At 31.0% G+C, this 13,959-nt stretch overlaps 1 protein-coding gene across 3 annotated transcripts; it reads right to left on the bottom strand.

Moving 5' to 3' along the window:
* Window positions 1-2,654: 2,654 nt before the first annotated feature.
* Window positions 2,655-11,015, bottom strand: LOC129981526 (uncharacterized). 3 transcript variants are annotated; one of them, XM_056092384.1, is made up of 3 exons: window positions 10,842-11,015; window positions 4,346-5,972; window positions 2,655-2,930 (listed from the first exon to the last, which is right to left on the bottom strand). In XM_056092384.1, exons 2-3 carry the CDS (start codon window positions 5,793-5,795, stop codon window positions 2,911-2,913), a joined length of 1,470 nt encoding a protein of 489 aa, XP_055948359.1. In that variant the 5' UTR covers window positions 5,796-5,972; window positions 10,842-11,015; the 3' UTR covers window positions 2,655-2,910. The 3 variants fall into 3 exon arrangements, with proteins under 3 accessions (XP_055948359.1, XP_055948362.1, XP_055948360.1); XM_056092387.1 differs by having other exon boundaries at window positions 4,661-5,972; XM_056092385.1 differs by lacking the exon at window positions 10,842-11,015 and adding an exon at window positions 10,702-10,824.
* Between the last annotated feature and the right edge of the window lie 2,944 nt (window positions 11,016-13,959).

Below are 13,959 nucleotides of genomic sequence, written 5' to 3'. Positions count from 1 at the left end.
CACAAAGTGATGTCAGGCTGAATACAATGCAGCTTATTAGAAATCTGCAAATCCCATGATTCTTTCCATAAATAAAAAATACGTTGAGAAATATATTTTTTTAAATCTGTGTACGGAATAGCTCGTTGTAGAGAAGTGGATGCTGCCTTTGCTGCAGCATCGGCAGATTCATTGCCAAAAATGCCAGCGTGGCCTGGCAACCAACAAAATAAATACTAGGTCTCTAAATTCTGACTTTTTGTTTGGTTTTTGAAGATGCACGGGTATTATTTTAGTTGAGTTGAGTTTTCGTAGTTTTTAGCTTTGATCAGAAAACGCTAATGACACTTGAGCCATTCCCTTCCTCTCCGAACTTCTACACCAAACCAGCGAAAAGGCATTGAATCACCGATAGATATAACATGAACCAGAACGTATACAGAATGTACCTTTTATGGAATCTCGTAAACCAATGTTGCTGCACCATTTCATTCCTTTGCAGTTTGGGCTTGCAGTTTGAGAGTGTTAGCAATCTGGACTTCAAGAAGGTGGGATGCGCATATTCGAAAATATACTTCACCAAAAATATCTCTTGCATTTATAAGCGATGTTGTGCATAAAATATATCGATACTAAGCGTTTCCCAGCTGGTGTGAAAGTTTTGCAAGGAGCGGAATGGGCCATTCAAGGTCGCTTATACTTCATTTGACAAAAGCGAAGCGTCAAACAAATGCTAGAAATTGTAAAATAAACAACTCCTAAATTTATATAGGCCTCAAAAATCATTTAAATTTTCATTAAAACTTAAGTTTGATTTGGAAAACGATTATATATTTATTATAACTATTGGAAGTGGTCTCTCCCAAACTTCCTTTCATATTTTCTAATAAATGTAAGCCTTGCATGGAATTGCTACAATAGTTACAAAATATTGACCCTTGGATTGAATTTTGCATTTTTATTGTATCTATTGCGTGATCCTTGGCGCGGTTTTTGTCGATTAATCCTTGGTATGTAGTTTATAGACCCAAAAAGCGAATTTGCATTTTCACACATTTTTCCCAATCGATTGAAACAAATTTTGCCCAAAACTACATTTGTAGTCATAAAATCACATACCAAAAATATATTTAAGTCCTTCGTTGCCGATTTTTTGCGTTTACATGTTTCTAAAATAACAGACTGACAGACGGTCATCCCCTTGAGTGATTCAGCATTTGATAGGTGTCCACACTATAGATGTTAAATCTGTATACCGAATTTTGTCTATCTGGCTCTTTCTTTTTGTAGTTATCACATTAAAATATATATATTCGAAGGCTGAGCAGACAAACTGCATCTGAACGGATTTTGCTCAAAATTTGAATATTTGTTGTACCATGTTATTTGTTGCACTACCATATATCATATTTCATCCGTAGTTCAAACCGTTTTTGAGTTAACTTTGTCATAGTCAGACGGACATTTTACAAAAATGTATTTTGAACACATGGAGGTCTAAGACGGATATTTGTTAAAATCTAGAGTTCGAATTTTTTGACGATTACAATACTTTCTCTGTCCTTCGTAAACGAGAAAGTTAAAAGTAATAACAAAAAAGTTAATGTTTTTTCCCTGGCTGCAATTTTTATCTATTTCTATCTTTCCTATTTAAAAGGACGCCTTGTCTGGAGGGATTAATTTTAAAACAAACCCGAGAGGAATGATAACTGAATCTGACAGGAAAATTCCAATTCACTTTTTAAAAAAACAAAGAACTGTTTCTGATTTAAATCTAGCAATCTAATGAAATTCATAATTTTTCACAAATCTCAAGATTTCTTTTTTTATTGCTTCCATTCATAATCTTCTTGATATATGGTACTAAAAGTATGATGATTCTTGAATTCATCAATAAGTTTATTTAATTTCCGTCGTAATATCTCTAAATCTGATTTTTCTAGTCATTTGCCTGGGTCACAGATATTCATATTAAGCGGTGAGTTTAATACCCTTAGAATAGATTTTAAAATTACGAAATTAAATCCAAAATAACTAATTTTATACCATCGAACTTCAAAAATCTAATAATTTAATCGATTCCTTAATTGTTTTACATTTTTATTATCTAATTAAATTAGATCGTCTGTATCGGGAATATACTGCTCTATTCATTCATAGAATCTAGGACGATTCAATTTGTGGATTATCTGTAACTTTTAGATCGAATTATGACATTTTAAAATAATTTAACTTCAGCTTATCAGCCTCAGAAGTGATAATTCGATGTAGGAGCATGAAGTTTAAGCAGTTAAACTAAATTGTATCCCTATTTTTTAATCACTTTACAGTTATGAGTAAAATTAATCCTCCGAGTGCTTGTCCTGGGATTTCTGTGAACTAGAAGTCAATATATTTGAAGCTCCATCAAGCGTTTTTAGTGATATAATGTGCTTAATTTTCACTGTTGCAACGTTGAATTATATGATACTGTTATAGATTAAATACTAGTTCGTTTCTTTCTAAAATATTTGAACCTTATTTACAAAATATAGATCTGAATAAATCTACGAATAGTGCCAGTAGTACTAAAAAAGTGCCAGCAGTATGATAAATATTAAGATATACAATTCCTGAAATGAAACATTTAGATTTTTTTAATCGAAATAGATTTAATCGCATAAATATTAGTAAGAATTTACAACAGCTGTTCAAAGCTTTGTTATCAGAAGGATTTTTACAAAATTAATATAATTAAGGTAATTTTTAATTGAATCTTAATTAAAGTGAAGAAACAACAAAATAGATCTATATACAGTTTCCCAGATCTTTTGTCAAATGGGTAAGTTTTTCATTCATTCGTCCTCTTCCTGCGATTTTCATAATTCATCATACAAGAGATCCGAGTATTCTCCTGTACGATCTGGTACGAATTTATGTCACACAAACTCTTCACTGAAGATAATGATCATCTGAAAATAGAAATGCCAATAAGTGTCATATTTTAACTCAACGATTTTTTGGCGATTTATTTCTAAGACCACATTTATCAAAGCATTTAATGCATGGGGTTTTAGTATTTAAACCACTTAATGAAGAAAGAATAATTTTAAAGCTTAAAAATATACGAAACCCCCATGCATTAAATGTTTTGATGAACATGATTCAGGAAGTAGACTATCATGTTTCAAAGACATAAAAGTGGACAGAAATGCTGAAAATAGTCAAGGTATTGGCGTAAAACAGTTACGAAATAGTAACTTTTGGCGTGAATTTAACATTTTTACTGCTACTATCGAGTGATACTTGGCGAGTTTTTTGGCGATAAATCCCTGGCACGCGTTAATATTATCCAAAAATAGTTTTTATGTTTTAGACATGTTTTTCTCAATCGATTGAAATACAATTTTAATACAAATTAAATTGCAAGTTTAAAATTCTGTCACAAAATACCATGCAAAATTTGATATATTTAAGCCATTGCGTTTTTTACTTATCGCGTTTACATGTTTTTGAAATTCATCCCGTGGTAGGATTAGGCTCAAAATTTGACAAATGTCTACACCATGTGTACCGATATTAAATCAGTGTACCGAATCTTTTCTATCTAGCTCTTTTTGTTTTATAATCGTGTTAATTTATATTTGAATAGTGGGACACACGTACTTCCTCTAAACAAATGTTACTCAAAGTTTATCAGAAATCTGCAAATTCGGTTTAAAGACCTATACTAAATTTCAATCATAGAGCTCAAGGATTTTTTTGAGTTCTCTTTGTCACAGACATAAAAAAGGGTATTTTCCAAAATTGTGTTTTTTGCACTCAGGAATGTTTAAAACGTGGAGATTCGTCAAAATTTCGAGTTCGAATTTTTTGGCGATTGTTACATTTTCTCTATATGAGGAAGAAATAAAGTTCTGAAAAATAGTCAATACCAATAACTTGTTAAAAACTTTTACGAATTTAATTTTTCCTCCTATTCCTCTTAAAAGAAATGTTAATAACCTATCAATAGATAATCAACAAAGTGTATATGTTATCCTTTAAGTATGAAATCTGTTATTTCATAGATCATGGTAAATTATTTAATGTAATAACTAGGTAGTACAAAATAATTGAATTATTCACTTCAATGACAGCGTCTAACCCAATTTTCAAAGATAATTTGTAGGGACATATTTACAATTTATAAAATATTTGATGTCGGAAACCTGTGAGGTAGAATTTTTTCATTATTTTCTGTAATAAATGCAAAACTATTGTAAAATTTAATGACATTTAAATAAATTTCATAAGCTTAGTAATTTATATAGGTTTTTTGATGGGAAAAAAGCCTGAAAGAGCTGCTCATTCAAGCGTTTTAATGTAAATAGAAATAATTACATACTTTTCGTCTTTAGATTCTGTGGCCAAATTTTAGTATCAAATACCATTTTATTTATTAATGAACTCGAAGAAGGCAAACAGCTTTGAGCATTCTCACATAGGTTATGATTATCGATTTGTTGGCTTTCGTCCACCAGCTGTGGAGGTGATATAGGTGGAGGTATATAAAATGGTTCTTCCCGTTTATGCGTCTCTAAATTGCGAGGATTTAAACTTCGTTGATTCAAACACGGAGGATATAATGCATCTTGTGATAAACGCGGAGAATTAAGTCTTTCTTGGGTCATATATGTTGGTGAAATAGTGGAAAACATACACGGCTTAATTGGTGGAGGAATAGGTAACAAAGATGGTGCCAAGACATGATGTCGTATAGAAGGCCTATATGATGAACTGTATGAAGAAACAGGGAGATGTGGAATATCCGAACATAGCCGAATGGATGGAACAAGTATATGTCGAGGATATCTTAGCTGAGTAAGCAACCGTGGCCTATTATGGAGTGAAGCACGAGGAGGGGCAAAAAGCTCATATGGTGATGAAGCAAGTGATGGCATACGATGTATTGGTGGCAATCGAAAACCAGACACTGGTGGCGGAACAGGAGGAGGAATGTAATTATTGCCAAAAATTTCTGTGTAATCTGGTGGCTGATTCTCAATTGATGGAAGATCACAGAAAGCATCGAAATTCTTATTGTCGCTGATAATAGTTTCATGGAGATCATTTTGACCATGTAATGTCAATTCTAACATACTATCTTCTTCAGGCACATATTTAGCTGCATTCAAAACCTTTTCTTCGACTACATCGGAATTAGGACTGGAAGTTAATACACCTTTCATTTTCGTATTGTTGTCAATAACAGATTCAATATCCGAGATATTATCATCATAATTATCAAATAATCCTTTTTCAGGTTTTGTTTCACTTGACTCTGAATTCGGTAGCTGATTTGAATAAGATTTTGAGTCCGAATCACTTTCAGGTTGCATCGAAATTCTGTTTGGTATTTTATCGTCGTTCTGATAATTTTCAATTTCGATACCATGATGATTTCTGGCAGGCATTTTTTCTCCTATCTTCCAAGGATCATTTGAATTATTTTCATTCGTTTCTTCACTAATATTTAAATCATCCTCGGGTACAAAGTCTTCAAAGTCACTAGAATCATCATCTTTATAAGATTCGTCTGATGTACTTTTTGGATTAGATGAAGAGCAAGAACTCTCGAATCGCACCCTTTTCGAAACTGTATTTGTAAGCTTTTCCCGTGAATGATCATCTTTTTCCAAAGAATAATTTGAGTTCCCATTTCCATACTTATTTTTAGCATATTCCATCTCATCTTCGTATTCCTTGTCCGATTTTGAACGAAACGCTGGTGGAATGTATAGTGGTCTTTCAGGTCGTTTCACTTTCCCATTTCCAGAATTTTTCATTTTTTTCATGTATATTTTGAAAATCTCGTGCAATTTTTAGAGGCCTTCAAATAACCTCCTCTTTATTTTTCTTTATACCTTTTAACCTCCTGTGTTTTAACACTTAGTCATTATGATTATATTTTCCTCTCAATACTGGCGATATACAAATCTTGTTTTATTTTATATTAATACGCTGTCATTTTCCTGCAAGCAAACAAATTTCATGAGAATCGTATTGTTTTTAATGCTCAGTACATTATTTATATCAAATAAATTAAATTCTAATGGAAAGCAACAAAATGATTCAAATCAAAGGTGAGCATTAAATATTATGAAACAAAAATTAAGCATAAAGTGTCTAATTAACTTACAAAGACTGTTCAATAAAATTATTCCGTGATTCCAATGACACAATATAAAGCAATATTGTTACAGAAAAATCCCAAAACCATTCGTGGATTGAATGGGGAAAAGTATCGTAGGTTCAAAAACGACGTTTTATTCTATACAAAAATTCGAATACGCAAGTAATAAAACACAGTCGAAGTGTAAAAAAACAAAAAACAAGCAATAAATCAGTAATAAACAACCCTAACGGTACAAAGTGCTCAGAGAAAGCTCGTAAGAGAATTTTCATGCAACTTTTCATTAAAAGAGAACTTACTCGTCTGCTACTATCCTTGGGCTTTATACAGACCAATTTCTGCTCTGTTTCCCCTACATTTTTATAATTTATGTGATAGAGCAAAGAATATTCTATAAAGAGTGTTGCGAAACTTTAGTAATGGATCTACTGCCAAGATTCTTGTGTTTTCTGGAACCTTCTCGTTTGTGGCTGAAGTCACAGCCAAGACAAAGGGTCATAGCCTCGGCATCTGTAAATCTGTATTCCTTATCGTGTAGCTAACTACGCGGGTGAGCAATGTTACAGTTTCGTAACAGTAGTGATACGGCAAAAAGCCGACATGAAAGGATATTCTTAAAAGTTTATACGAATGCTGAAACTGGTACAAGTAGCATTAGATAAAAAAAAAGACTCATAAATTGTCTAACAGATTAGCTCATGTTATGGTGTAAGAGTAATATTTAGATAAACTTCGCAAAATAAAGAAAGCATTAAAAATATCTATATAAATCCAAAGATTGAAAAAAATTATTAAAGCAAAATTGAAACGCACAGAATTCAATCTACTCAATGGAAAAATACTCGATCATAGAGAAAGAGAATATAAAAAGGAAACGGATTAATGGGGCATTTTCATTACGCCAATTGTTGCGCACAATCATTGTCTCCATTATCTCTGGGCTTGTTCAAACATTATTTTAATGTCAACATTTGAGACAACATTGTCAGAATAACATAATGAGTACTTGCCGTTTTTCCAAAATTTTCTCTCAGTGCGCATGCATTTGTAGAAATTGGCGTGATAATCAAAATGCTTAGTGACAATTTCTGCAAAAGCGAAAGGCACATTTTTTCATTAATGCATTAATTTCATTAATGTTTTCTGCGAATAGCTGCAAACATGTCAATTCACTAGAAAGGAGATTTTATTTTTTTTTTAAAAATAAATGGCAGATTTTGTACTAAATGACTGAGCTAAAGGGGGAGGGAAGGGGTGACGCAGATAGGTCGATAAAAAAATGTTATTAATCTAATTAAAATATAAATCTATAAAAAGTATAAATACTATTAATTATAAAAAATTAAATGTACAATAGGTATTTGCATTGAATTATGAAATCTTTAAAGGTATATTTCATTTATAGTTTGCCCCTTTGATGATTAGCTGGTACTCCGGTACTTACGCTAAAATATCTTATGCAATGTACTTTCCGAAATTATCGCGGAAAAATGTAATTCTAATTGTAATTGCAAAAATGTAAAATATAATTCAGTTTAATTTTAATTAATATTCTAATTGAAATTTCGAAAAAATCACCCAGAAGGATGCATTTCCATCCTCTAAGGTATACTATTTTGGAGGCTGTTGTTTGGATCAAATGGTCTGACCTGTATATAGCACCAACCATGCACACATTCATCGTTTTATTAATATTAGCAGCATTTGCCAACCAAATGGGAATGATTGGTAGCTAAAATTTTTAATCAAATATTTTACGTAATTTAATCTCTTAACAGCTTCTTCAGGAAAATAAATTTCAAATTTTGTTAGTCATATAACTCATACTATTATAGAAGCCTTAAACTGTTCTGTTCACTGTACTGTGTATCTCTCTAATATTCAGGTAACTACCGTAAAATTTGAAAGTATAAGTGATTAACCTTTAATACAAAAACATTTTTTTTAATATGAAGACAGAATCGTTCACCAAGCTTTATGTGCTTTATAGAAGAATTTCCATAATTTATTCATCATTTCAAAGAGTTTAGAAAAAATTTTAAAAATTCAGTTTTTAGTTTTATTTTTAAAAGGATTTAAATGACATAAATAATATTTTATTTTATTTCGGTCAATAAATATACTTTTTAAAAAATTATGAAGTATACATTTTATACAATCTTATTCTTAAGGAATCATATTCGGCCAAATGCTTTTAGCGCTCTAACTCTAAACCCCACAATGAGAATGAGAATGGCCAAGTCAGTCTATTTATTTAAACCATAAAAGATTTTTAATATTGATATGGTTCACTATAAGATGTTAGGTTAGCTAATTACGTAATAACTTAAGACAGAAGGACCCTTAAGTAGGGACTGAATAAATTGACCGACTTGATATTACATGGATCTCACAACTTTTTATCTTAGAAGAACTGAGTTGCGAGACTTGGTTTTTTTTTTACAAGTTATGTTTTTGATGGCATATTCTTTTCACCATCCCATGCTAGTAAGATTGGAATTGAAAATCCGAAAATATCGCTGAACATAATTCAACAAAGATGATTCTTCATTAGCCCAAGATATTCTATGATCTCACCACGATTTGTCCAATATTCTAAATGCCGGCTAATATATCGTAAAGATATAGCAACAATGTTGTTGGACATTTTATGCTAATAGGCATATCATATATAGATAATAGCCCAGCCTAGATACCAACTACAATTCTAGTCGGAATATATAGTCCCCCAGAAAGCCATGACCGACTGAAAACACAAAACTAGCCTTTCGTTTGTTATCTAGAAGATTAACCACTTAAGTACTCGAATATCACTCTAATGAAAAACCAGAAATCTCCGCATACTACCCGCAAGACAAATATGTAGAAGATTGTGTTATTTAAAATAAACTTTAAAAAATTGTCAAATAATTTATATCTATTAAAAGTTATATTTATTTCCTATTCGAATCAATTATAAGTCATTTATTTCATGCAAATTATTTAAAATGTGGAACTCGTGAAGACAAGGTAATTTAAATTCTGGAGTTCCCAATTAAGTGGTGTAAAAAGATGCCAATAAGATTTTTTTTTTATTTTTTTAGAAATGGTTATTTTTATTTAATCTAAAATTTCAAAATGCAACACAGTTTGTTTTAGAAGGATCATTATACATTGTTAAAGAATATGTTGAGTTCCTGAGTATTGAAAAGACATTCTGACTTGAGGTTCAATTATCTATGAGAAAGCAAAAGGTAACCAGGATAGAAATGGCTCCACTTAGAAAACTTTATAGGTAGCATTATCATACCCTATTTGCACAAAATCTAAAACTCCTACTTTAAAAATATTATTTTGCAAACATTTCTTTTTAGTCTGATCGTGGCAAAAACAAAATATGCATAGAAATCTAATCAAAATACTATAAACAAAACAAATCCATTGCAATATATACGTTAATTTAATATTTTCTTTACTACTTTATCGTACATATAGCTATAATTTCTTTTATTTATTATTATTCTTAATATCTTTATATTTTTGAATTTATAACCAACTAATTAAAGCTATAAAACTTTTAAATCAAATATTACAGTACACTCCGGATTATCCGCGGAATTGGGTGGCTCGGCCGCCGCGGATAACAAAAATCGCGGATAATCCGAAAAAAGCTACAAACGGGTATAGCAAAAAAGAAAACAGTCCTTCCAACTTTGAAAAATCTTTTTATGTACAATAAAACGTAAAATAAACAGCAGGAAATGTTTAACTAACGCTTAATATTTTAGTATATCACTCAAAACTAACCTAAAATGCATTTTGTTAATGAAAACAGAAAAGTGCTTTGTACTTACGAGAGGCGTCAAGGATACACAGAAAAATGAATACATATGTACTGTTTTAATACTGTATTGTATTATGTAATTACAAAAGCATAACTGTAAAACTACACCATTTTGAAGAAATCAGTCATTTGTGTTTGCTTCTTGCTTTGGAAGCATTTTCTCTTTGCTTGGAAGGAAAAAAAAAAAAAAAAAAACTTAGTGCAGCAGGCGCGGATAACCCGCCCGCGGATAATCGGGAGTCTACAGTACTTTTATATTGAAATTCAAAACCAAGGGTAGCTGAATCCTGCACTTGATATACATATTTCTATTTTTCAACTCCTTGAGTTTTTTTTTTCCCCATTTACTGCGAATTTTGCGATAATCATCGTACTTTCCGACAAAAACCGAAGAAAGTTAAAAGAACGCACAGAATGTTTAGAAAATTCCTTTTCAAACAAAATATATTGTCTTGAAACTATTTGGTTATTAATATTTGCCTTACTAATTTGGTTGGCTAGAAACTATTGGTGCATTTGATTATCCTTTTAAGTATGCACAGAAATATAACCAAATTACTATAAACAATAAAATATTCATTGCAAAATATATGTTAATTTAATATTATTCTTATTACTTTATCCTACTTCTAGCTATAATTTCTCTTACTTATTAATATTTTTATAATCTTTATTTTTTAAATTCATAATAACTAGGAAAAGCTATAAAACTTTAAACAAATATTACTTTTACATTATACTTAACTTTTTCATATAACGTTACATTAAGACATCCAAAAGTAATAAATAACATCTCATTCAATTCCAACATGTTTGAAAGCACACGCTTTGATATAAACGAAATCTGTTTTAAATAAACCATATTAACTTAAAGAAATAGCTTACTTGAATCCGCTAAAGACGGAATAGCTCTCAGAAATTGTTGACAACTCTCATGTTAGTTTAATTCACTTAATAAATCTATGAACCAGTGCACTAAATCCTTGGTAAACATTTTCATTAAAGACAGAAACCCACTGAACCATGCAACAGAAATTAAAACTTATTTGATTTAACTATTATGATCAAATTGAGAAACGCGGGCTCGTTTTCTCATTATTATTGATATGAATTAAATGTGCGTATAATCATCCTGTTTGTTTTTGTAATATTTTGATATGGAGAATCAGTTACCTAACAAAGATCTAGGAACTCCACAGCAAAACCTCAAATTTTCATAGATTAATCATTGGAATGTTAATATTTATATTGAATGCATTATCAACATCATTAAGAAAATGTCAACTTAAGGATTAGATTTGAATCGGGTCAGAATTCATTTTCATCTTAAAATCGCCAGTACTTCCAACGCAGAAACTACCGTAGGTCATCTAATTAATCAAAACAATAAAAGCGCAAGAACAGCCAATGGATTCATTCGAGGTGCATAGTGGAAACGTAACACATATCAAATTAATTTCACGCTCAGGATCTTGATTATGAAAAACAATTTATTTATTTAAGACTTAAGTTATTACTGTCAACCTATTCTAGATCATTAAAATAAAGAAAAACTATTAACTTTATGTGAGCGTATTTCTTTTGGAATTTAATTACGTTTAAATTGATTTTCAGAAAACTGCTAATCTTTGAAGCCCCTTTCCTGCTGGCCTGGTGTGGAAGTTTGGAGAGATGTGCCGAATCAAGTGTTGTCCTCATCATCTGACCGCGGCTCAAAATTAGTAGGTCCGTTCCAAAAGAGCCCTGGTGCTGCATTAAAACGGGACTTTGATAGAGCTAAATTAAACTTGAAGCCCCTTTTTACTCTGTTGTATATGTAGTATAGAGAAAGTATAGTAATCGCCGAAAAATTCGAATTCGAGATTTTAACGTATCTTCACGTTTTAGACCCCCCCCCCCCGAGTACGAAAAATACATTTTTGGAAAATTTTATCTGTCTGTGACAAAGATAACTCAAAAATGGTATAAACTATTGAAAATTCGGTATACTGTCTTTAAATCAAATTTGCAGATTTTTATCACATTTTGAGTAAATCCGTTTCAGGAAAAGTCTGTCTGTCCGGCTGTTTAAATATAAGTTAACACGATACAAAACGTAGGTAATAAGATAAATAAAATTCGGTGCACAGATTTATCATGCATAGTGTAGACATCTATCCAATTTAAACCTAATCCAAGAGGCAGGTTGGCCATCTGTCGGTCTCCACTTACAGAAAGATGTGGACGCGATAACTCAAAAATGCATTGAATTAAATATATCAAATTAGGTATAGAAATTTGTGACTACATGTGTAGCTTTGTGTCAATTCATTTCAATCAGTTGGAGAAAAACGCATCTAAAACACAAATTCGATTTTTGGATACTATCAACAGCATGCTAGGGATTAATCGCCAAGGATGGCACGATAGATTCAGTAAAAATGCTACATTCACGCCAAAAGTTGATATTTCGTAACTCTTTTACGTCCATGCCATGCAGGTCGTTCTCTGACATGACAAGTGTATTAGAGAGTATGCAAGAAAGTTCTGAGGGGACCACTTCAGTTGGTTCTAGCTAATGAGTATCTACTAAGAAAAAAACTACTTCTCAGATATGACCATCAGATCAATAAGATTTGACAGATTTTGATTACTACCAAATTAAATCATGTCTTTGATATACAGAGACATGATAGACAGAATATAAAATGATTGATGACAGAGATACTTTGTTATCAATCATTCTATAACATTAAATTTCCTATTTGGATAATTCAAAAGTATTTATTAAAACTAAAATGTGAGTTGAATTTCCATTGGGTGCATAGATCAATTAATATATTCCCAATGAATTATCTAATTCTGACAAGAAAATGCGTATATGCTGGCATATTATCGGTAAACTCAGGCACGCATGATTAAAAATCTTGCTATACATACAGAGCACCTAACTGGACATAGAATTACTATATTTGGAATGTGGTCATATCTTGAATAATAGATGCTGGTTTAGAAAAGAGTCGAGATTTTAACAATTTCCCTAGCTAATTTCGGAGTATATTACCACACAAAAACCATTTTTGCACTAGTTTAAAATTTAAAAGAAATTTTCAATTATATAACCTTTTTATCATATAAATTTTACTCCAAATTTAATAAATTTTCCAAAATATTTTACTTTAATTCTTTTTGTTATTTAATAACAAGGTCTAAATATTCAAACGATATTATTTCATTTTCTGCGTTCACTTTATCTTCAATGTAATTGAGAATAAATTTTTTTTAAATAATGTAAGGATGCACGAATCATTCCAAAAAAAAAAAAAAATTATGATACGAGGTTTCAAGTTTGAGATTTAAAATTCCTCTAAAGTTTTTAAAGAAGTTTCTTTTTAGAGGAGTTTATTTTGTATAGTCGAGCTAAAACAGTATAGGATTTAACAGTAAATGCCGTTATCTCCATTTGTATATTTTTGTTTCCCTTGAATATATTTTTTATCTTGACCTTTCAATTAATCTCTGTTTGGCATAAGTTATCCTAAATTGAATTTTCTACCAAATAACCAAACCATAGTGATGTTTTTTTACCTTCTCGTATATGTAGTATTTAAAAAAAGTATAGTAATGATAAAAAAAAACCTTCAAAATGGAGAGTTTGTTTAATCTGTAAGTTTCAGACCCGCCTTAGATCCAAAAACACATTTTTGGAAAAGGTCTGTCTGTGACCAAGATAACTCGAAAACGCTTTGAACTAGACAGATGAAATTGGGTATATGGTCTTTACATTAATTTTGGGCAAATTCCATTCAGAAGTCTCTCTGACCAGCTGTTCGAACAAAAGTAGCACCAAAACTACAAAACGAAGCGAGTTAGATAAAATTTGGTACAAAGTTTTAACATCTACAGTGTAGACACTTACGAAAGTTTATGGTAAATCGAACAAATGATTGACCACCTGTCTGTCTGTACTTTCAGACTGTTTTTATTCAGTTTATTTTTTAAAAAGTGGATTTTAGTGTTTTCC

The sequence above is a fragment of the Argiope bruennichi genome, chromosome 8 (genome assembly GCF_947563725.1).
Source record: "Argiope bruennichi chromosome 8, qqArgBrue1.1, whole genome shotgun sequence".
Classification (NCBI taxonomy): domain Eukaryota; kingdom Metazoa; phylum Arthropoda; class Arachnida; order Araneae; family Araneidae; genus Argiope; species Argiope bruennichi.
Note: the sequence above shows the minus strand (reverse complement) of the source record. Positions and strands in the feature narration are given on the sequence as shown.

Excerpts from the sequence above, each read along its gene's own strand:
- LOC129981526 (XM_056092384.1), bottom strand. The coding sequence starts at position 5,795 with ATGAAAAAAATGAAAAATTCTGGAAATGGGAAAGTGAAACGACCTGAA. Across the intron at positions 2,931-4,345 it reads ACAGAATCTAAAGACGAAAA|ATGATCATTATCTTCAGTGA; the intron begins GTATGTAATTAT and ends TTCTATTTTCAG.